The sequence below is a fragment of the Rutilus rutilus genome (assembly GCF_951802725.1).
Source record: "Rutilus rutilus genome assembly, chromosome: 3".
Taxonomy (NCBI): Eukaryota; Metazoa; Chordata; class Actinopteri; order Cypriniformes; family Leuciscidae; genus Rutilus; species Rutilus rutilus.
This window is the reverse complement of record NC_140211.1, coordinates 23,805,205-23,829,314: the sequence shown is the minus strand read 5'-3', so window position 1 is coordinate 23,829,314 and position 24,110 is coordinate 23,805,205. Positions and strand designations below refer to the sequence as shown.

General features: G+C 37.3%; 3 protein-coding genes across 8 annotated transcripts; 1 reads left to right on the top strand and 2 right to left on the bottom strand.

Annotated features, from left to right (window-relative positions):
- Positions 1-358: 358 nt before the first annotated feature.
- Positions 359-5,065, bottom strand: tipin (timeless interacting protein). The gene is made up of 8 exons (XM_084405801.1): positions 4,907-5,065; positions 3,793-3,944; positions 3,024-3,117; positions 2,823-2,898; positions 2,586-2,708; positions 1,590-1,644; positions 1,325-1,504; positions 359-1,123 (listed from the first exon to the last, which is right to left on the bottom strand). The coding sequence occupies exons 2-8, from the start codon at positions 3,929-3,931 to the stop codon at positions 903-905; spliced, it is 888 nt and encodes a 295-aa protein (XP_084261927.1). The 5' UTR covers positions 3,932-3,944; positions 4,907-5,065; the 3' UTR covers positions 359-902.
- Positions 5,066-5,311: 246 nt separating this feature from the next.
- On the bottom strand, positions 5,312-23,691 carry lctla (lactase-like a). 6 transcript variants are annotated; one of them, XM_084404153.1, is made up of 15 exons: positions 18,185-18,438; positions 12,953-13,120; positions 11,256-11,416; positions 11,081-11,168; positions 10,876-10,985; positions 10,194-10,322; positions 9,839-9,934; positions 9,198-9,252; positions 8,950-9,111; positions 8,561-8,835; positions 8,326-8,452; positions 6,479-6,678; positions 6,256-6,319; positions 5,996-6,069; positions 5,318-5,890 (listed from the first exon to the last, which is right to left on the bottom strand). In XM_084404153.1, exons 2-14 carry the CDS (start codon positions 13,077-13,079, stop codon positions 5,996-5,998), a joined length of 1,668 nt encoding a protein of 555 aa, XP_084260279.1. In that variant the 5' UTR covers positions 13,080-13,120; positions 18,185-18,438; the 3' UTR covers positions 5,318-5,890. The 6 variants fall into 6 exon arrangements, with proteins under 6 accessions (XP_084260274.1, XP_084260276.1, XP_084260277.1 ...); XM_084404152.1 differs by lacking the exon at positions 18,185-18,438 and adding an exon at positions 13,257-13,617; XM_084404148.1 differs by lacking the exon at positions 5,996-6,069 and having other exon boundaries at positions 5,312-5,890; positions 18,185-18,484.
- crybgx (crystallin beta gamma X) lies at positions 14,851-17,179 on the top strand. The gene is made up of 6 exons (XM_084404156.1): positions 14,851-14,927; positions 15,349-15,397; positions 16,073-16,194; positions 16,400-16,535; positions 16,676-16,815; positions 16,928-17,179. Exons 1-6 carry the CDS (start codon positions 14,884-14,886, stop codon positions 17,058-17,060), a joined length of 624 nt encoding a protein of 207 aa, XP_084260282.1. The 5' UTR covers positions 14,851-14,883; the 3' UTR covers positions 17,061-17,179.
- Positions 23,692-24,110: the final 419 nt, after the last annotated feature.

Genomic DNA, 24,110 nt, shown 5'->3' with positions numbered 1-24,110 from the left:
AGTAAAGGCTTGAATACGCTACATGACTTTTGCACAGTTTTTGAGTTGACACCAGTAGTTGAAAGTCAGAGCCCGTCTGCAGATTTTGGTCAGTCAAGAGCTGACAGAGCTCTCAGAAAATCATGTAGTGTATGATGTGCGCAGGCTTTTCGAAAACATTGTTTTCATGCCAACAAGATGCACATTTCTGCACGAGTTCGCTGTGGTCATAACTTCAAAGTCTGGTAGTGAATGATGCAGTTTTTCTCTTTAACCATTTATAGTGATTTGTTTGGATTTTAAAAGTTGTGTAATGTTTTCCAGCCTTTAATCTTGCTTCAAAATATAGAACTGCATTAATTACATCATACATAAAGGGTGTGCTACATCAACATATTTATTCAGAAAATCAAAACAATTGACACTGAAACACTGAAAATTGACCAGCATTACTGAAAATAACAGTTTTGTGATGACAAACTGACTTGATACCCCGCCTCCCCCCCTTAAGTCCTGCATTATTGCATACATTACATATTAGGACTTTTAAATTAATTTTGGCTAACAATAAATGAAATGGTGATAATTAAGATTATCTGCAAAAAAGGAATGTGATTCCCAAAGAACCTGAGGAAGAGATTATGGAATACAGGCAAAATATTTCAAAATCCTCACAGAGGATAAAAGATAATACGACAAAATGCAAGCTGAACTACATCAATGTGTGTGAAAGACCATTAGAGGTGATCAATCCCTGGGCTGACATTACAAAACATGCAAATGAGGTGCAGAAAATGTCTGGCATATGACTGGGGAGATTTTATAAGGTTAAAATGTAAAAAAGCTTGACTGATTTAGCTGCTTCTCCCCAAAACACCCTCAATTTATTTGTAGTCCTCTTTGTACAAACAGGGAGGATTGGTTCAATTGCTATCGTCGTCATCAACTATGCCATTTGGAACAGGGCTGGCACCCTCATTATCATTTAAAGGGGAATTCTGAAGTACAGCTGGCTTTTCTTTGAGTGGAGTTTGGTTTGAGATGCTCTGATCGAAAATGTCCTGATTCTCTTGAATGGGGTACTGTCCTGAAGAACTGGTGGACGGTTCATCTGCATCTCCCTGGATGGAATTCTGAGAGGATTCTGTGGGAATCATAAAAAAAAAATCAATAAATTGTCAAAAAATGTGAAACAAAAGCATGGACTTAAGCAGCTGAATCTTAAAATTAATAATTGTAATCACAGTGGACCCAGGTTTTTCCCAGGGCTAGAGGCAAATGAGAGAGCTTGCATTCTGATCATAACTCGACATCAAGCCATATCATATCAAATGGCTCCACACACCTAACTCTTTCTGCTTCGCAAGTCTCCTCTCCAGAGCGAGCCGTTTGTTGAGCTCTATGCGCCGCTGCTGTTCCTCGGTGAGAGAGGCTGGAGCAGGAGTAGAATGGATGAACGGATCTTCAGGGAAAACTCCGTCTCCAGCTGGATCAGACTCTTCTGGGACTGGAACCTCTGCCTCCTCTGGAGAAGAGTCAGTGAAACTTCAGTTTTACCTACTGCTTTCAATAGTAGCGCAAGACAGCCAAGATTTGAAAAGTATCATTACCAACGTAGTCCTCATGTGTTATTGGCATGTCCAATCGAATTCGTTTTAGACATGTCTAATGTAGAAACAAAGTAAAGCATTAACAAAGGATGCAATCAACGTCTATTAAAGGGATACTCCACTTTTTTTTGGAAATAGGCTCATTTTACAACTCCCCCAGAGTTAAACAGTTGAGTTTTACCGTTTTCGAATCCATTCAGCCGAGTTTCTGATATTCAGAAGAATATCAGTAACCAGACAGTTTCTGGTCTCATTGACTTCCATAGTAGGAAAAATAAAAAATACTATGGAAGTCAATGAGACCAGAAACTGTCTGGTTACTGATATTCTTCTGAATATCAGAAACTCGGCTGAATGGATTCGAAAACGGTAAAACTCAACTGAGTTGTAAAATGAGCCTATTTCCAAAAAAAGTGGAGTATCCCTTTAAGGATATAAAATATCACATGTAAACTCTTCCTGGATTAATTATTGTCTGAGGAGGTGTTCACAACAGGATGTTCTTGCGCTAACTGAACAGAAATTGCTTGTAACTTGAATGTGTGCTAAATCACACATTCGATATTAAAAATGTGCTAGTCATGGCGTAACAGAAGAGAAACAAGACGTGGCTCAACAACCTAAGACACTTGTTTAGTGCATAGAGTAACAGTTAAAAGTGCATAGATTGGTCGGATAGTATAGATTTGCACAATAGTGCTTCAGGCAGCCGAGTTTAAGTCACGGCTCATGGTCTTTTCCCAATTCCACTTCCCTCTCTCCTATCCTATCACTTCCTGTTACAGCTTCGACTATCCTGTCATAAAGGCATAATGCCAACAATATAACTTTTAAATGGATAATAAACTTTTATCTGTGCTTTTAAACTTTTAAAAACACAGATAATAATAAAAAGAAAGCACAGATGGAAAGAACACATCCTGTGTGAACAGCTCCTAGGTGATCTTGATTTTTTCTTCATTATTTTAATTTGCATAGTAAAGCCAGAAGTCCTACCTGAACTTCTTTTTTGCCTCCCAGACTCTCTACTTTATCAATGAACTCTTCGAACTGCATTTTAGGATATAGGCGATGGGCCCAGTTCTCCATTTTCTGCATGAGGAGTTTCAGATTCTCAGCCTGAATCAGAAATGAATGAAGAGGCTGAGCAGTGATAACTGTATTCACACATCCTAGAACAACAGCATCTGTAATCATATAACAAAGAATTCAGCAGAATTTATAAGTCATTACCTCATGTCCTTTGCCTTTGAACTTTACATCATCATATAAAGTACGCAGAGCTGGAAGACCCTTTTCAGAAATCAACCTAAAAGAAAGAAGAGAGGGAAAGAGAAGAACTGTAAACAGTGGAGAAAGTCAGTCATACTCTGTCTGCTAAAATAAACAAATAATTATCATTAATTACCAATTAACTGCCATATGGTGCAGTACCTGTTAGCATCCAGTTTCGGCCGAGGCCTCTTCACCGTTCGTCTTTTTGCCACTGGCACTTCTGCTAGTTTTGACACTTCTCCTTCCTCCTCACCTGAACACACAACAAAATGGGTTTTATTTACAGATTAAACTCAAAACATTTTTACTATATAGAGTATGAATATTGAGCGGGGGTTCAATATTCAGCTGGCTGGCAAGAGGTCCGACAGATCACGTGACGTGCCTCCTCAGTTAAGACAACTACTGAATGAATACAGATTAATTATAAAACTTTCAATTTCAAAACTTTCAAAATGTTCTATTTTCTGTATATTGTTTAAAATATATATATATACTTTGAATAAATGAATAACCATATTTAACCAACCAGTCAGGATCACAGATATTTGACTGCTTTAATTGTGATCAAACATTTTAAAACCTCTAAAAGAACAGAATCATATGAACAGATGTACAATAATAAATGAATGTAATAATTCGCTGGAGCAAGAGAGGAAGGAGCGCAAAACACAAAATCTGCCAAAAATCATGTTGCTGAAACTTGCCGAGGCAGACTGCCAGCTGCCACTGAGAGGTCAGATGACCAGCCAGTAGCTGGTGCTGACAGGTAGTTAGGGATCGAACAACTACTGGCAGGAATTATGTAGCATGGGAAGGCAGGATGGGGAATTTGACCAGCTCACATCACCAAAGCAGCAAGTGGAAAAGAAATCCCACTGAAATGTTCATTTTAAAATGGTTAAGAATGAGAAACAGTTTAACAGACCCTCTCCATTGCCAAAAGCGTCCTCCCCAAGGTCTCGCCGACCAGGCGATGACGGAGGAGGAAAAGGAGGGAAAGTCTCGTCCTCTATGTGCTCATAATCTGGTATGTCAAACAGGTCATTTTCTAATGGATCAGTCATGGTGCAAAAGATCCTGTAGAGAGATAGGAGAATTATCAATTCTAGAACATAAATACAACTTCAGTAGTGTTCACATAAATTATGTTCAGATACAGCAGCTGTTTTTTTTGTGTGTGTGTGTTTCTGAACAATAAACAAACAGTAGGCCCAAGTATCATTGTCTAAAGTCTGGGTTTTCTGGGGGTAATATGGTCATTGGTCAGACACTAATACATATTATAATACATATTACATTCCAATTAAAATGCTATTAATTTATAAATATATATTTTTAAATGTATTGCTAAAATGTCAAACTAATTCTAAATGTGGTCAGTCTATTATTTAGCTTTGTTAATATTTTAAGCTAATTGTTAGAAACAACCTCTTACGTCACCACAATATTGTATCAGTAAGCCATGCTAGAATGTTGCAGCGAGTCAATCATAAACTTCCTCAGTAACGTAAGTTAAAATCATGTAGCTGTAGGCTACTGTCTATATCTGACTGAAACTTAAACATGTTGAACAATGATTGGAGTGATGAAAAGACCCTTATTTTTGCAGTATGTTTGAGAAGACTTTAAAACACAGTAAGAGCAGGTCGACAGCAAAAAAAAAAAAAAAAAAAAAAAATTCTGTCAATAGCTCGCCTCATACATTATGAAATAAGAAACATCCTGGGTTTAAACCATAGACTGTAAAAAGGTTTAAACGTCTGCAAGGAGCATACAATACAAAACAATATCACACGATTCTGTTATTGGGAGTTATTCTCAAATGACACAATTATAGTTTAGCTGTAGAATTGAACAATTGTAAAAGTTGTAGAAGAGAGTTGTTTTGTTACTGTCCCAGCAATTTGGCGCCAGACACCATAAAGATCAAACAACACGCACGACGCCCTTAGTTTCGCCCATGACTGGATATCAAGCCTAACCGATGTCACTGTAATTTCAGTGAATAGTTGAATATCAGTGCGGTCCGTCTAACTTACTGAATATGTGCTGTCAAAGGAGGAAACTTCAACACCGACCGCAGCACGAGGATATCGACACAGTCAGTGCACTGTCTGAGTGCTGCTGAACCAAAGCAAAGAGTATAGAAGCCCTCTTTGACCAAAGTTTCTGCCGGCGGCTTCCCTCTCAGCCAATCAAATTTCTGACACGGCGAACGTCAATGGTTTTGTTACGTCGTTTCTCGTGTAACTGATTGAGAACTGCGACGTCTACCGGCTCGGAGCGCTGACGAGTCTGACGTTCACAAGTCAAACTGAAACAAATCCTCTTATTATAAGCGACTTTTGGCTTGTTTTTGTTTAAAGAATTCGCTTAGTAGTTGTTTTTGCGAGAGATTACCGATGTAGACACAGACACATCATAATATTAAAAAAGATATAGCTATAATGCAGGGTTTCAAACTTTATTGAAAGCACACATCTCATAGGCTACATGTGGATCTTACACTGCAATGTATGCTTCAATAGGTGGTTGAATCACTGAATTTTAGTATTTTAAAGTTTTACATACACATACATTTTATTATGGTGCTAATCGTATGATTGTTTTTCACACACAAAAGAGATACAAAATTGCTTTCAAAAAGTTTCAGAAACTCTTTATCACCTCATACTCCAACACTCAAACCTCAACTTATCCTCTGGGTAATTTGTTGAGAGATGTTCGGATGGTCCAACAATTCATGAACACAGAAGTACATTTGTGTACCATTTTATTTCAAGGTACATGTAAACGAGTCTCTGCATTTCATAATTATTCATAATAATCATTAAAAAAAAGAGAAATGCAGCAGGGACACATGCAATGTTAAAAAAATATGGTCATGTAAATGTGAAGCAGTCAGTTTAATATCCGTGTTCTCAGCAGAAACATGAGAAAAACTGCACTGAGGAGAATGCAGAGAGTGCACACAGTGGGGACGACGATCTCCGTGACCATCTCCATGTGTCTGATCAGTGGATCTGGAAAAAACACACACAGGTAAGTCATAAATAGCACTAGCACTGCCCAGAGAACACGTGAAACATGCCAACCTCCAAAAATAGCAAAATTTCAGCCCTGTATACCTAAACTTCATCATGCACAGGCCAAACCTTTGGCATATCTGCATGTTCCTTATTTTCCTTGGATTTTCTTCTAGCTGGAAGGGCAAACAAAAGAAAATTCCTGTTAGAAAATTACGCTATACTTTTCTTTCTCTGTATAATGTGCTTGGTTACAAATAGAAAATGTAATTTGAGACAGAATTTTCTTTTATTTGCCCCAGCTAGATCACTGCCGGTTGTGCTGCCCAGTGGGGAGTGAAGTCAGCAACAGTTACACTAACCTGCCGCAAGGAGCTGGTTACTTGAGGTGCATGTTTCCAGTGCCTTTCTTTTCCAGCTTTCAATCTGTGGTGAACATGATCCAACTTAAAAACTGCATAAGATGTGAACTGAGACATAATAAGTTCATCACACAAAAAAAAGCTCTCATTGACTCAAAAGACAAACTAACATTATATTAGCATTATATTATATTGCTAAAATCAATTTCCGATGACGTCATACCTCTCTCTGATTGGGGAAACCATTCGAGCTGATGATGCGCTTGTAGTACTGAACTGATGCTTTTGGGTAGCGTGGTTTATTTTTGCTCCCAAAATCCACGTAGTACAGGCCAAATCTTTCAGAGTAGCCCTCATCCCACTCAAACTTGTCAAGCAGTGACCAAGCTGTGTAGCCTTTCACATTAACTCCATCTTTAACCGCTGAATGAAATAGAAGTAAAAAACAAAAAGGTTCCTTTCACTGATTGAATGGGTTTTATTTATCAGTGTATGAAGAGATTTGAAGATCTGTAGAAACTTTTGAAAGCATTTTGGATTTTTAGAGACCTAAAGCAGTGACATGGTCAATCAGTAATCAAGTTTCTGTAAATTTAGATTTGCATGTTCTGAATGGGTCATTTTATTAAATCTAGTCTAAGACAATGGTTCTCACCCTTTTTGACTTGAAGGTCCCCCATTTTACAATATTCATAAGCCCCATTAATGGTTAAGAGATTTTCTCTGGTATTTCTTCTTTAATTATGACAATGCTGCTTGTTTTAAAACTCTTTTATTAACAAAAACTGGGAGCACTGATATATTAAATGAAGTTAACATAATTAATTCTATAGGATTCAACTAATTTGGTAACTAATTTTTAAATATAGTTACAAATAGGAAAAAAGAAATAAGATTTCAGTTTACATTTGTTTTTGTATTTTAGTTTGAATTATTTGTTAATATAATTATATATATATATATATATATATAAATATATATATTTATATATATATATATATATATATATATATATATATATATATATATATATATATATATACAGTGCAATGCATAAGTGAATACACCCATGCTAAAGTTGACTAAAAAGAGGAATAAAAAATCATATTTTGGAAATTGAACTTAATGCCTTAATTTAAAAAATTAGGAAAAATCCAACCTTTAAGGACACCAATTTTCTTTGTGAATGAATAATGTATCGTAAATAAATAAATGTTCTTCCTTAAAATACATGGTGCATAAGTGAGTACACCCCTATGTTAAATTCCCATAGAGGCAGGCAGATTTTTATTTTTAAGTGTTTTTTTTTTTTTTTTTTTTGGATACTATGCATCCTGATAAAGTTCCCTTGGCCTTTGGAATTAAAATAGCCCCACATCATCACATAGCCTTCACCATACCTAGAGATTGGCATGGTTTTATTTCAGTTAGCCTAAAAGCTAGTTTGATTTGCATTGAGAGATGATCTTATGGAAAGTACCCCATGCCAATCTCTAGGTATGGTGAAGGCTATGTGATGATGTGGGGCTATTTTAATTCCAAAGGCCAAGGGAACTTTATCAGGATGCATAGTATCCTAAAAAAAAAAAAAAAAAAAATACTTAAAAATAAAAATCTGCCTGCCTCTATGGGAATTTAACATAGGGGTCTACTCACTTATGCACCATGTATTTTAAGGAAGAACATTTATTTATTTACGATACATTATTCATTCACAAAGAAAATTGGTGTCCTTAAAGGTTGGATTTTTCCTAATTTTTTTAATTAAGGCATTAAGTTCAATTTCCAAAATATGATTTTTTATTCCTCTTTTTAGTCAACTTTAGCATGGGTGTATTCACTTATGCATTGCACTGTATATATATATATACATATATATAGGCTAGTTATATGTATGGGATTATTTTAGCTTTATCTTGATAGAACAGTAGAGAACAATGGGAGGGGAAAGAATAATTAAATAATTTTTAATACAAAGTCATACTGTGGCCCTGGCCCCTTTGTTGAGCTCCGCTGGTCTAAGAGTATTTAACTATAATAGAAGGCATAGATTCCTCTATTGATTCTGACCTTTAAACATTTCATTTATGTAATCCGTGAAGTACTGCATTCTCCAGTCATCACACAGTTCTGTGCACATCATCTTCTCTGATACTCCATTTCCTGTCACGTAAATCATGGGGTCTCCATACTGTGTCTAAGAATACAAAAAGATATATGAGCCACCAATGTGCTATAGTCAGACTACTGGCTACCGTCTGGAAGTAGTTGTTGCAAAGATGTTTACAGAGATGTGTAAATGTACCTTCACAAAGCTGAGCAGACGGCGGAAGCCCCATGGCACAGCATAGAGCCACTCTGATCCAGGGTCAGGCCACTGTGGGTCCACCAGCTCAGCCAGGTCACGGTCAGTGAAGTAGCTGTTTCCACGGTTGGAGGGAAAGTTCTTTTGTGTGATGTAGCGTGTGGTGAAGTGGCTGATGCCCAGGAAGTCACAAGTGCCTTTGATGTAACTTTTCTCTTGAGGGCTGAAAGTAGGCAGGCGAGAGCTACTCAGGCCCTGCTGGGCACTCTTCCTAACTGCAGAGATAAAACAGAAAATGCTGATGAAATACGTATATGTAAATAATCACCAGCCCCTACTAAAAAAGCAGATACATTTTTGTTTTTCTATTTATTTGCGGTTTGCCTTACCTATATAGTCTTTCATAATTTGAGGATAGTCTCCATTAAAGAGTGGCGTGGCAAACCATCCCAAGTGGAACTGAACATATCTTTCAGCGGCTTCTATATCTCGCTGATTGGTGATATCCACTGGTTCTCCCCAGTCTGCTGACAGGGAGATGCCCACCATACCTGAAATGGCAGAAACACTTATACTAGTTTGGACCTTTGTGCCTTGACAGGTTATAAGTTGAATTCAGTATCTGAAATTTGTCTACCTTTCTGCTTGTTTCGCCATTGGGCGTCGTATGTATGCCAGACCTTAGCATGAGCCTGTCAGTGCAGCAAATGGTAAAAGTGAGCTTTAGTTCACTACATTTGAATTTGTTTCAAAAGAACAGTGGTTTTAATAGTTGATAAGTCTTTTTGGAATAGCTTGCTATCCCTAAACGCATGCTTATATGATCATTTGTGTTTTATCATTTATATTTAGCATTTTTGTCTCTGCTGTCCATACGCAATTTCTGGTTTAAGAGTATCCACCTTATTTTGCAGTTAAGTAAGCTATTTTCTGTAAATGCGCAAGACTTCTGATTCAATAGCCACTATAGGTAGATAACTAGAAGAATAACAAAGCGCAGTAAACTGTTAACCTTTGTGTTTATGATTATGATAACCAAATTGTAATATCAAGCAGCATAATAGCTGCTTTTGTACAGCTAAAATTACTGGAACCGATACCGGCTATACCATGACTATACATGGCTATACCATGAAACAAATAGCCACACCCACTTTTATGTTGAAATAAGGTGGATACTACAGCAAAGTGCATTGCATTGATAACTTGGCGTCTGAATTATGTTGCTCACTTGTTAGGGTTATTAGACTACAGTGGACTGCGGTGGATTTTGATCACCTTAATGATGTTGTGGGCAGCATTATAGGCACCAGTACCCCTCATCTTCAGACCAGGAGCATGTTCTCCAGTCTCATACCCCTCTACTGCAACAGACTAGAAACATGGGAGGAATCTTTACTGTCAGTGTAAGAATGGAATTTGACCCAGATTATAAACTCTTTTTTCTCATATAAGTCAAAGTATCCCTGACAGGAATTGTTGCTAGCTTTTATTACTTGATATTACTTACTATTATTGTGGAATTTTAGAGAAAGGCCAAGTTACTTGACATTTGCATGAAAAATTAATTATGATGATTACATTTTTAATGAGTTGGAATTATAATTGTGGACACTATTTTTACAGTTCTTACCCAAGGATTGTTGAAGGTGATCCAGTATTTGACTCGATTGCCAAATCTCTCAAAGCACAAGTTGGCAAAATCGTTGAAGAAGTTGATCATACTTGCATTTTGCCAACCTCCATATTTCTCCTCCAGAACCTGTAAAGGCACAGGTATTTTGAAAATTGAATCAAATTGAAGTATACTCTGATATATACTCTTTAGATGTGTACTCTGATATACTAATTGTAAATATATTTTTTAGAAAGAGAATTCAGAGTCATTCCCTGCGTCCGAATATTACATGTATTATGAGCTGTAGGTGAATGACGAGTAGAGTAGTATTCGGGAGACGAGTAGTATATATGAATTCACAGGATTCATAAAACAGTACAGCAAAAAGTACCCAGATGACTTGCTACTTCCAGCGAGATTCTAAAGTGTACATCCAATGGACACTTTACTATCCCATGAGGCCACGGGAGAGGATTTGTGAATGGCAGAGAAGTGACGCAACTGACGCTGGTAGGTCACGTGACAGTGACAACATGGCAGATGTAGGACATCCAAAGTTTCATTCATATTACCCATATTCATACTATATAGAATATACTTTTTAATGGTTGTAAAGTACGTTTCAAACTAAATGCAGTACCTACTAGACAATTTGTGATTTCAGCTATTGTCTTCCTCAGTGAGGATTTAGTTTTACCTGAGGTAAGTCCCAGTGGTAGAGCGTCACAATCGGTGTGATTCTGTTCTCCAGAAGCACATTAATCATGTTATCATAGTGCTCTATCCCTTTCTCATTGATGTAGTCAGCTAAAAGACAATCAGAAAAAAGTTTGGTTATGACTCTTGTAAAATAGTACAAGAAAACTTTTTTTCCCCTTCATTTTAACATTAATTTGAATTACTCTTAATGCCACTGGGCAGAATCCTTGGCCAGGAGATGGAAAAGAGATAGTGGTTCAGCTTCATGTCTTTCATCAGTGAGATATCATCCTAAAACATACATTAAAAAACTCTTAGAACCAAAGTGTCTACATACTGTACGTCATTGTGCATTTCTGATAAAGTTAATCATAGCACCTTGATTTTATTATAGCCATCACAGGATGAGTCACCGGTGTCATTCCGGTGGGTTTTCCCTCTCTTGTGGGAGAACACATCCCAGATGCTCTTTCCTTTCCCATCTTTATCCCATGCTCCCTCTGTTTGGTATGCTGAACTGCCAGCACCCCAAGAGAATCCTGAAAATGTATGCATATACACGTTGCTATTTATATATATAAAAAAGGATATACTGTATATTAGGGCTGTCGATTTAATGCGTTCATTTAATTAATTAGTTATGGGGAAATAATTCATTAAAGTTATTGAATGCACCTGCCCCAGACCTACATATGTCATTTTACATTTATTTCATAGTTGATTGATTGGTGATTGGACAACTCACTGTGTGATGGAGCCTATAGAATGCAGTTAGAATGCCCCTAAAATTTGAGATGCCCGTTTATAAGTTTTTGTCTCATATTTATATCATATGATAGGCTATAGTAAGTAACACGTGCAATATCACACAAGTGCTGTTTAAACAGTAAGTAGGAGGTTAATATTGTGTTATTTCAGACACGATATTGTCAGTTTTTGCAAAAAATTTTCCAATGAAAATATTACCTGCACAACCAGAACTGTGCTGTGCGTCTCCGAGCAACACAGCGGTGTTTTATTTCTAAAGCGTCCGCATTTTGAGCGAATCTCTCCAATAATAACCAACTGCAGAACCGCAGAGCCGTACGTCACAGCAGCCTGAGGACAGCAGCGCCAGGCCAGCAGTCTCACATGTCCCATTCATAAAGAGAGACATTTACTTTTTACCCTGAATGAATTAGCCGTTTGAACGAATCAGATGAATGAACGACTCAATAATGTCCTCATTTAGAGATTTACCGCTACCTACTGACAGTTTTATTTTCTTATTTGGAGTATCATTTTATTTTAAATATATATATATATATATTCTGGGGATAGTTTACACAAAAATTCAAACTCTGTTTATTTCCATTTACTCACCCTCATGTAGTTTCAAACATGTATGACTTACTTTCTTTTGTGGAACATAAAAGAAGATATTTTGAAGAATGTTGTTAACCAAACTGTTTTGGTCTGTACATATATCTAAATACCAATTCAGATATAGCTTCTGAAAATTTTTTAAATAAATTCATGGCCGTTGTAGCCTAAAGGTTTATGTGTATCAAATAAAATATTTCTTTCTAAAACTACTTTTTGTAATGTGACTATTTGATGATTTTCTCATTTAACACAATAATGACTTTACATAGTCTTTTGGGGGTAATTTCTCAGCCGAAATTGATGTGTGATTAAATTTCGGTTAATTAATCTGCACATCATGTAGGTATTAATTAATAATTAATAATATATAATTATATATATAATTTTTTGTATGTTTGTATATGCAATATGCATTCATTTATATAAAATCCTGAAAATGAATGATTTCAATAACATATGTAATTTTATATAAAACATTTTTATAAAAATTTTTATTTATTTTTTCAAGACAGGATTATAGTTTACAATCTTATTTACCTGCTTTAATCACTTTATTTTTACTGTGCTGCAAACAATGTAATTTGTAAAAAAAAAAAAATTCAACCAGATGCATACTTGCATGTATTTTAATATTTGAGCTTAAAGAGAACACACATCTATTTGCTGTTATTTGTGTTAAGTGTTAATTGCTTTTATGAGTAACGCTTTACCTGAAGGAAATGTGCCATACTGAAATGATCCCTTTTCGTTCTTGGTCCAGTCAAAGTCTTCGCTGGAAAAAATGCAGGGTGCCAGTAGCAGAATGTGGCATATCCTCAGCACACTGTGTTGTGGCATCCTCTTATTCTCATAGGAGTTAGTTTTTTTACTAGTAACACCTGCACAGATAAAACAGACTCCTTTTACTTACAGGCACATCTTCGAAAATGTTTTATTCTTGCAGTTGTTCTTAAATAGGTACACATGGAGAAACTTCACACCAGTTATCCTCATTTCAAAAATAAGAAAACCTACTCAGAGTGGTCAGTTCTGGAGCTGAGGCATATCAATGATGCATCCCAAACTAAAAAGCTGTCACAATCCACGTGCAATCGCCCAAAATGTCAAAAAGAATTCCAAACCCAGATCAGATCAGATGAATTAACTCTCATTTCAGCCAGCTATAAGACAAACTGATACAAAAGGCTATCAGAGACAAAAAATAAGTCAGTTTGTCAAGAGCTGCCAATATGAAAGACATCTCAAAAGTATTTATCCTGAAAAGAGGAGATGTGAGTTTCTATCTGAAGGAGAGAGGATGAGAAGATGATTAAAACGCTCCTTTCTCTTCACAGGAACCAGCAGCTTTGCCCTGTCTCTTGTCTCTCTCTCTCCCTCCTCTCACCCTCTCCCTCCATCTAGATTCACACTCAAGCACATATACACGTTTACCTGCTCCAGGCCTCACATTTGTCCCGACTGGAATCCACTCCAAAGTGCCAGAAGGTTACCTAAGCTTCTGAACTTCATTCACCCTCACAAAGCTGCCCAGTGCCCGTGCGCCCGCACGCACAAAACAGTAGCGAAGCATCTAGTAGATCCAAGCTCCATTCAGGAGCCACACACAGGCCCAAATACCCACTGTTCAAATTCAATGGGCTGAGAGGGGAAAAGTGCTGCTCCTAACATGTTTTATAGAATTGAACATTTGACTCTGTAAGCAAGTTGATGTTGGTGTGGGTGATACATTTGCATTTTGGCCCCCAAAGGAGAAATACAAGTTTATGCTATGAAAAAAGGTTGACTTTAATCAGCAGCATTTCTGAATCAAATTCTGAACCAATGAGACTATAAAAATATAAGCAATGTCTGAATCATTTTCTATTGAGTAAATGAGCACTATACATATATTTTAGTAATAACGTACAATGTTCTTTTATAACGCAAAATATAATGTACAAATGATATAAAATAATATTTCAATATATAAAATATTTTCCCTTACTTAAATACGAATCCAATTCTGACTGAACTAGGATAATCAATATAGACCAATATTATATAAAATCATGGTTGGTTACCACTGAACAGGTCTATACATATGCCTGGCTGTCATTGCTTTATGCATTAAAACAATTTTCTACACTGTAAAATATTTTTTACAACATCTGACAAAGATTATTGGAGTACATTTTACATGAAAATACGATTTTTTTCAGCATACAGCCGCTCCAGTTTTACACGAATAGTTACAACATGCAAAATGCATTGTAAATGACCTGTGAAAAGAATGCTGAATTGTTTTAGAAAGTGTTGGCACTGCACTCTTTAACTGTATGTGTATGTTTGTGTATGTGTGTTTAAGTGTGTATGAAGCAGAATGTGTTCAATGTATGTTGGTTTATCATGTGAACATGCGTGTTGTCTTGCATGGGCTACTGATTTGCATGTCTAAGCTTTTGTACTCTATGTGTGCATTTGAGTTTCTGTATGCACATATAGCTGAAGGCTTTGACAAAACATAGCAAACTGTGTGTTTAGCATATCAATACACAGACCGACTACAGAGAGAGCAGCAGAAAGAGTATGAGCATTCTAGCACTCCCTGTTCCTATGTACCTGCTGTATTTAAGGACCATCTTAGTGGCCACCACGAGCTGACATGAACATCTTCACTAAGGTCCCCGGACTAGCCCAACAAACCAGGTATGTTTGCGGTGCATTTGGAAACAAGAGCAACACCAAACTTTGTGGACTGGGTTTCAACCAGATCTGCACCTCTCAAGAGGGCTGTATTAATCAATGCAGAAAAAGGCATATAAAAGTCAGACCAACATCCGTGACTCATTGCAGTTTTGTGGAAGAGAATACATATGTAGTTCAGATCACATCCATACGGTTAGGAAAGCCCTGAAACAACATACTGTTATGCTTTAATTGGCAAACTGATTTGTTTCACGCATACATTGTCATGGAACAAATAAAATGTAACTTTAATTTAAATGTTAACAGTTCAAAAAGCTATGTTTTCTACTGGCTTCTTTCATGGCATATTTTTATTGATTGTTGTTGTATATGTGTTCTCTGTTGGAAAATATGCTAAGAGTACTGGACTTTTTCCCCCTAGCAAGCTGGGGTCTGTGCTCCAACGTGCCTTCTACGGGTCCAGTGGGAGGGTAAGAGTTTACTTTCCTGCATAGTGACTCAGCACTGAGTTTGGTGCTGATGAATAATATATCAGTCTCACTTTTTTATCGCTTCTCATACAGCTTTAGTGGTGTTTTTAGGAAAAGTCATTTGGAAAATTAGCTGAAAAAGTTGCTAGTTTCATATATGTGACCCTAAACCACAAAACCAGTCACAAGGGTCTTTTTTTATTTATTGGGATTTATACGTCAATGGTTATTTATTCAGCTTCAGGTGATGTATGGTTTGTTAGGAAAGGACAATATTTGGCTGAGATACAACTATTTGAAAATCTGGAATCTGAGGGTGCAAAAAATGTAATCATTGAGAAAATCTCCTTTAAAGTTGTCCATTTATGTTTGTGATTTTGCTGCATCCATTCACAAAAATATATTATTTTTTATATATTTACGGTAGGAAATTTACAAAATATCTTCATGGAACATGATGTTTACTTAATATCCTAATGATTTTTGGCATAATAATTTTGACCCATGCAATGTATCGTTGGCTATTGCCACATTCCTGTGCGGCATGTGACTGGTTTTGTGGTCCAGGGTCACATATGCCATGAAAATTCTTTTAAATCCTGTTGTGCTTTTTAAATACTTAAATGAATGTGTATATATTCAAGTGGGTTTTTTAACATTAGTTGTGTTTTTCAGGTGACCCTTTTCGAGCAGAGGAACTTTGCAGGTCGGCGACTGGACCTGACCTCTGACTGTCAGAAATTGAGTGAAAAAAACTTTCCCGACAGATGCAACTCTGTCCAGGTGGAGAGCGGAGCGTGAGTGCATGGCAGTTTTATATCACAATACCTTGTTTGACCTTTTATAAATCTGACATTAATGATTACTTCACATTTTGATTCAGTCGATATTTTGAAAATATTCTAAGCTAAATTAAATCGTTTTTCCCCATGTAATTACATTTTGCCAATTCAAGCCCACTCTGCTATTTTTGCGTTTTAACTGCGACGTGTTCATATGTAGATGGGTGGCATACGAACATGAGAACTTCCGAGGGCGTCAGTACCTGTGGGACATGTCTGACCGGGGGGAGTACAATTGCACTGATAAGTGGTGTGCTCAGGGTGACCACATCTCCTCTGTTCGTGCTGTGAAACAGGTGAGATAGTACAAAAATAATTAAAAAACAATATTCTCACAATATACCAAATTATCAATCTTTGTCATTTCCACTGAATGTAAAAAAAAAGTTCATAAACCTGGAGTTTTCCTTTTGTTTGTGTGTATTTGGTGGGCTAGGACACAAACACTGCCTGTGCACAGCTGTTTGAGAGGGCAGGTTTCTCAGGCAAGAAGACAGAGCTCCATGATGACATCCCCAACCTGATGAGCCGTTACAGCCTTAACAGGGTGTCCTCCATCAGAGTAATGGGCGGAACGTGAGTAAAAGTTCACTGATGTTAAAGTACTTGGATATTTATTCTGTTCATATATTCATTATTGTGTGAATTATTATTAAATATATTTCCAATCTCTCTTTCTTGACCACAGCTGGGTGGCGTACCAGGAGCCGAACTACAGAGGAGCCCATTACATCCTGGAAAAGAAGGACTACAATAACTTCTCTGACTGGGGTGCTCAAAACAGCACCGTTGGCTCAATGCGCCGCGTCCGCTTCAGCTAAACAAAATCCCCTGAAAAACACCCACACCCGTCAGCTCTTTATACAAAAATATGCCAGCTCTAAGTGAAACAAACCCTACAGAAGACCTATTTTAGTAATAAACTGATGAAAAAGACAAATATTACTGTTTGTGCTTCCATTATCTAACTGTAATTACATAATTCATCTGGTATGATAAAGATGAAAAGTTCTTCAACAGCTCAAGAGCTTTTAGGGTGCAAGAATGAGTGTTGTGTCGCCCTCTGCTGGTGAAGCACATCATGCGCATTTGAGTTTCTGCAATATCAGCCTGTCTGTTATACTGTTACCTGGCATGTCAGAGCCACCACCATCTTCAGATAGCACAGATCCAGGATTGTTCCCAGGGTGCTACAGTACTCTGTTTCGTCCTACTGCCCTGATGGGACGCATCATTAGACGTAGGATGCTAATAGGAACAGTGAGCTCACGACTTTGCCCTCTCTTCTATGATCCGAATCCTTTAGGCCATCCTTAAAAATATTCTTGTTTGCCGTAACCCGACCGACCCTGTCAATTTAGTACCGACCCAATTATTTATTTATTTTCCCTTTCAGTCCGACCGACTTGCCGGTTGTAAACTTGCGTTAAGACCGACCGATTTTTTTTTAAACTCTTCAAACAACTAATACAAATGCAATAAAATAATATTAGTTATTAAGTATTGTGAATATAAATTGCCTAGACCTACATACAAACATAAGCTACGTTCTTTCTTTTAAATAAAAACCCGTGGCGCGTCATCTATGATTATGTTTACACCATTGGTTAACCGTTAACGCATGTCACACTACTGGCTGCAAGCTAAGTTTGCTTCGTTTCATTCACTGTCAATGGTTCGCGCTTGGTAATGATGGCTGCGGCTTTACTCTAAAGATTATTTCATTTTTATATGTTGTTGAATATGGTTTATTAAAAAATAAACATGCGAGAGCGTGTTATAGGCTATATGTCATGTTTTAGTCAGATATGACGACGCTACTGCAACACGAGAAGCTGAGCATCAACGTGCAAACTAACGTTATCGCAAATCAAAGTGAAAGTAAGTCGCTGACGCTTAACACACAATCATCATCATTAAATGTAAAGAAACGAAATGATCTTACCAGGGCTGTTTCCGCTTTCTCTTATTGCGGGCTTTGATTCAGAAATTTTAGCTGATCAATAAAATAATGTAGTCATAACTGTTGCTTTCGGTGACGTGCACTCCATTAAATCTACATATAGCGGTAATTGAAGATCGGATTTATATCCGCAAAAAAACAACACACATTTAGCCTATGTAACCAGGTGTAAATGGAATCGTTTTGATAAATCAGATTGCAATCTGATCTGAGAAAACCGAGAAAACGCATGAAGTGACCTGGTGTAAACAGCCCTTAGACATAGGTGAAAAATGTCATCCCACCCCCCCCCCACCCCCCACCGACCCTGATTTTTTTTTTTAAATGAAAAAATATAGACTTTTTTATATTATTTTTTAAAAAAATATAGACCGACCTACCGACCCTTTTTTTCTTTTTTTTTGCTGTTACTGCAAACCAAAATATTTTTAAGGATGGCCTTAAAGAGCAGCTGTGAAGCTCATCTGTGTATATTTGAGCATACGTTAAGGAATTCACACGGGCTTTAGCTCTGTGTTGGACTGACAGACACATGCTGCCGTGCTCTCTAAAGGCCGGTGAGGTATTTCTGTGGGTCGTGGGAATAGCAGTTGCTGTGGCCCGGTTGTGCCGATGACATTGTGCTGCTACATATCTCTCACGGACACGGTCACCACAGCAGCCTGGAGGTATCCAGCAGTGCCTCCTTTACATGCAGAAACAGCGGAGGGGTAGAAAGAATGCAAATTGGTTTAGGATTATGAGAAGGATGTACAGGGAATGAGAGAGAGGCAAGAGTGAAAAGAGGTTATTTGATTATAAACAAATGTTTAGCACAACCATTATGTTATAATGTTCTGGCACTTTAATTACAATATAATACTAGCTAGTATTGTTTCCATTAGAGCAGATGTTACTGCTGTTGCTGCAGATACTGTTGCTCTTATACTAGTAGTATGACTACTAAATTATTCCACAGGGTTAAATATGCAAAAATCCAATCATTAGAGTAAAACTAGTGGATAATATAATATAATATAGATTATTAAGTTTATAATTAATTTATTGTATAAGTGAATAGTGAATATTTACAATTCATAAAACAATCTGATGTTACACAGAGAATCTGCTGATTTGAAACATAATGCCAAAACATGCAAACACTGTTCAAATGTTAGGTGTTACTAAATATTTCTATTTCAAATAAATGATTTTCTTTTGAACTTTTTTATTCATCCACGAATCCCCCCCAAAATGTTTGACAGTTTCCATAAAAATTTTAAGCAGCATAACTGTTTTCAACATTGATAATAATAAGAAATGTTTCTCGAGCACCAAATCAGCATAATTGTATCCACATTGTATTATTTTAAAATGTAATAATATTTCACAATATTAGTTTCCACTGTATTTTTGATCAAATAAAATGCAGCCTTGGTGAGCATAAGAGACTTCTTTAAAAATCTTACTGACCACAAACTTTTACAGAAGTGTATGTGCACGCAATAGAAAAGACTAATGCCTAAACAGTACTTTTTTTTCTTTTTTTTTTTGGAGGCCAGGGCAGGAAGTCCATCACAAAACTCAAAACTCTTTCCCTCTGTACAACACACACACACAAACAAACAATCAGAGTCTGACCTTGGAGGTGGTAAGGCCTGCTGAATGGGAAGAATCCTATGTTACTTTCCAGTAAGCCAGTTGGTCACAGCTGAAATGGTAAACTAATTGACCACCCATACACAACATTCCTCTTGCTTCAATCCCACACATACACAAACACATACACATACACAAAAACATTTAGGCCATTTACATCCACACAGCAAACCGCCAGTCAAGTTTTAACAATTCTACTTTGAATCCCTCTGTCTCTGTGTGCGTTTATGTATGCAAGTTTGCACTTACAAACATACCACACATTGGTTGTTCTGTAAAAGCAGTTTGACCTCTTACTCTATTTGCTCTTTTTCTCTGTGCGTCGACTTTTACTGTGATCCATAAGCCAAACGTCATAGATTACCAGTCCTCATGTTACATAATTACAGTACTACGTGACAGAGTCCCAAACAAGCACACACCTCACAGTACAGCACACCTTAATGGCAGTTATTATCTCAGTCTGGTTTGGTTTCGTTCACACAGTATCGCGGAGTGTTTAAACACTTGGGAACTTCCCTATGAAACGGCTCCTATCTAATTCTGACCCGCATCTTCATCAGAATGTCACAGTAAAAACTTACATTCACTCCCACTCTCTCAAGCGAGGCAGTAACAGACATGAATGTCACATTGTTTTTGTCAATCCAATCTGGGAAATCTTTTGGCCCAAGAGATAAAGTGTATAGACACTAAAGAGAATCAGACAGAATGTAGGCTACAACAGGATAGTCTGTTAAAATAATAATAATAAAAATCTTCTGTAGCAGCTATTTTTGTAAATACTTTTTTTGGTAAGCACTACTTAATTGAAGATAATGCAATGTTGTAGGTATCCTAATATATTCTGTCTGTTTTGACTCATTTGCAATGTATAGATATCACTTTGTCAATGTACAATGTTCTTTCTTGCGCTCTCAGCCTTTTTGCTTGGTCTATGTTGCAGAAAGATGATCTCACCAGAAAATACCCTGCAAGGCTTAAACGCAAACTCTTTCATGTCTGACAAGCTATTTCAGTATGATTATCAGGGAAATCTTGATGGTACATGCCACTTGGCAGCGTGGCGTCTTGTTTCAACTTGTTTTTGGACTTTTAGTCAACAAAGAAGGGAAATGCCTGGGGAGACTGCATGCTCAATGCTAATGGCATATCTAAGGAATTTCTGCATTATCTGATAACAATATCTGATAGGAGGCGCCAAAAGAGGTTTTACTGGGGCACTTTTGCTATAATGCCACTAAAATTTCCTAGATCACTGTGATGTGAAATCAGTGAATACATTCTAGTCTTACATTCACCAGTATGGGGCTGTACTGGACGGTTGGAACAATGACAAGATCTAGTTTTGCTCAGCAGTTATCATTATTTTCATGCACTTTATAATTTCCATATTAAATATATGGTTTATTGTTTAATTGTTTAAAAGTAGAAAACCTCTTAGTAGTTTCAGAAAAATCATTTTCAGATACTGTTACTATTCTGCATGTAAACATTGCCATGAGATCTTAACATCAATGCTGCGTTCTTTGCAGTGGATCTTTTCAAGACTCTTGTTTGAATTCTCAGGAGACTCATGAACTCATGTTTAGGTGGACACGGGAATGGCCAGAGGCTTTGACCACAGTCAATAACAAAGAGCCCTGGAATCTTTTGTCTTTTGTCCCAGGCCCTGGTATGAACTCAAAGCTTGGACAGGCCACCACTGTGGCCACCTGTGAACCACAATTATCACCAATGCTCGCACACATGCACACTGGACCAATTATGCATCCCGTGCACCCACCTCCATTCAGCCAGCACTAACAGCTTTGCAGTGATGCCAGGACTGACTCCCTCACTTCCCTCTCACTCATCAATAATGACTCTTTGAGCAATGTGTGTGTGAGAATGAGCTGAAAGGTATTTAAAGGGTTGCCAAGTAATTACCTAAACAACACATTTCCTGCTATACAGATTTAAAAAACATTGACAGTACTTCAAAATCGTGTCAAGATTTATTAGACTACTTTCAGGAATACTAGATTCTGAGTGGTCAATCGTGGCACTCAATGGTCAGATATTTTAGAAAGTGATAGGCTATATTTCAGCAGTAGTTAAAGGCACACTATGCAAGATTTGTACCTTAATATAACAGCTTTGAAATAATTTCGATGGTAAACGAACTCGTAGTAGGGCGAATCATCCCGATAGCAAAGCGGGGGCAAAACCAACAATGCAAGTTTGAGAGGTGGCGCCCTGACAAATCTCACGAGAACCATGACTTGCTTTACGGCACGACGTCACATACATCAACAACATATGAAACAGCCTCTATGGAAAACACTAGCACGCATTTCAGACGTGAATCATGGCAGAGTCGACGAAGAAAGCGCGGTCGGAAGAGTGCAGAGACGGCTCTGCGTGAGAGGTATTTACGGCAGTAACGTTAAAAACAAGTACTCCACAGCGACTCTAGGGGTCGCTGTTTGAGAAAAACAGAAACTGCATAGTGTGCCTTTAAATCTCACTTAAAGTTTTTTTTTTTATGGTTTCATATTTTTACATTTCTAACACTCTACTTTGTGTTGTATATCCTGCCATTAAATTGCAAAAAACTAGTAAACACAGCTGGTAAGATACACTCTTCGGGGGAAAAAAACATTCAGTGGGGGTTCAATACTGAACCCTATAGGGTTCTTGACTCAATTTTAAAGAAGCCTTTATGCTAAAAAGGGTCTATATAAGAAGAAATGTCTTAAATGATTGCATAATACTTTCATCTTTAATGGGTTATTCTAATTTTTCAACTGAAAAAGTATCTCTATAGTAGTTTACCCTACTCGTTCTAAACCAGATGTGAAGAGGCACCGCTTTATCAATACACACGGTCCCGGATAAAGAACCCCGGCTGAACCCAAAAGCTTAGCTGACTGCACAGGTAGCGTAAGCGTTTGCGCATTAAGTTAGGCCAACCTCACAAAACTGATTTCAGACAGACTTCTGAGGCAGCATATAAGCGGTTTAATTATCTAAATAGAGAGAGCTTTAGTGACAACTAGGCCTAAGTGAATATTTAATTACTACAATAGTAATTTCTCGCTAGAAAATGACATAAAAGTTGGGAAAAGTAGGTAGGTCAAAAATGCACACAAACTGCCACCAACCACAATTGTCAGACGCCATATTTAGGCCTATTTTTTGTATTTTTTTTAGCTCAACTGTCACGGAATGGAACGCACAGGATCGGTGGATAGCAAAGGATGCAAATGAAATATTTATGCTGCCTTCAAAAATCCATCAGATGAAGGTAGGCTATCTCAGTAGACATACTAGACAAGATGTGACATGTTCATTGGATTCGGACGTGAACGCTATCTCCTCCTCAGTATTTTTTTTTTCAGCTTGCGGACACAGCCCATGTGTCATACCACTCACGGATTCGTGCTTTCTTGAATGATTCACAAATGATAATGCAACTGGCAGAACTTTGTGTCTCAGTTATCGATTGTTGTGAAAATGACCACAGAGGACTTAAAGGGTTAGTTCACCCAAAAATGAAAATTCTGTCATTAATTACTCACCCTCATGTCGTACCACACCACACCCGTAAGACTTTCGTTCATCTTCGGAACACAATGAAGATATTTTTCAGAATATCCAGAGAGCTTTCAGTCCCTCCATTGGGAGCAACACAATTTACACATTCAAGGTCCAGAAGGATAGGAAATACTAGTAATCCATGTGACTCCAGTGGAATTACCTCAATTTAATGAAGCAACGCGAGTGCTTTGTTCTCTCTCACACACACACACACACACACACACACACACACACACACACACACAAAACATAATTTACCACTTTACACTGATACAAATTATTCTGTGGTGAAGTAAATGCTACAGAAAAACAAATGTAATTTCTACATGAAAAAGTTAGTGCAAATAAATCCCAAATTAGTAGGCAACTCAATTCAAGCTTGTAGAAATTAAAGCGTAAATATCAACAATATAAAATTAAGTAAAATCTACTCAACTTTTCTTATATGGGTGCTCCCACTGGGGCATGAATAATTAATAAGGTTGATTTTTCACTGTTTTCCAGTATTTACACCGTTTTATCATTGCTTTTGTTGTTAGGTTTGGTAACTTGCAATTTTGTGACATCTGGATTCATTTTCTACTCAAAATGACACATTCATACTCAAAAACGATCTATCGATTGTTACCGTCATTGTGTAGCCTACCAAGTATTGAGGTCTCTGTGTTCAGGTGACTATATCTTATAT

Bases quoted from the DNA above. Each gene is read 5' to 3' on its own strand.
- tipin (XM_084405801.1), bottom strand. From the start codon at position 3,931: ATGACTGATCCATTAGAAAATGACCTGTTTGACATACCAGATTATGAG. The intron at 1,645-2,585 runs GTAGGACTTCTG...TTTCTACATTAG, and splicing joins GAGGCAAAAAAGAAGTTCAG to ACATGTCTAAAACGAATTCG. The intron at 1,124-1,324 runs GTGTGTGGAGCC...TGATTCCCACAG, and splicing joins TGCGAAGCAGAAAGAGTTAG to AATCCTCTCAGAATTCCATC.
- lctla (XM_084404150.1), bottom strand. From the start codon at position 13,079: ATGCCACAACACAGTGTGCTGAGGATATGCCACATTCTGCTACTGGCA. The intron at 11,169-11,255 runs GTGCTATGATTA...TGTATGTTTTAG, and splicing joins ATGGCTATAATAAAATCAAG to GATGATATCTCACTGATGAA. The intron at 10,323-10,875 runs GTAAAACTAAAT...GTGCCTTTACAG, and splicing joins ACCACTGGGACTTACCTCAG to GTTCTGGAGGAGAAATATGG.
- crybgx (XM_084404156.1), top strand. From the start codon at position 14,884: ATGAACATCTTCACTAAGGTCCCCGGACTAGCCCAACAAACCAG. The intron at 14,928-15,348 runs GTATGTTTGCGG...TTTTCCCCCTAG, and splicing joins GGACTAGCCCAACAAACCAG to CAAGCTGGGGTCTGTGCTCC. The intron at 16,536-16,675 runs GTGAGATAGTAC...TTGGTGGGCTAG, and splicing joins CTGTTCGTGCTGTGAAACAG to GACACAAACACTGCCTGTGC.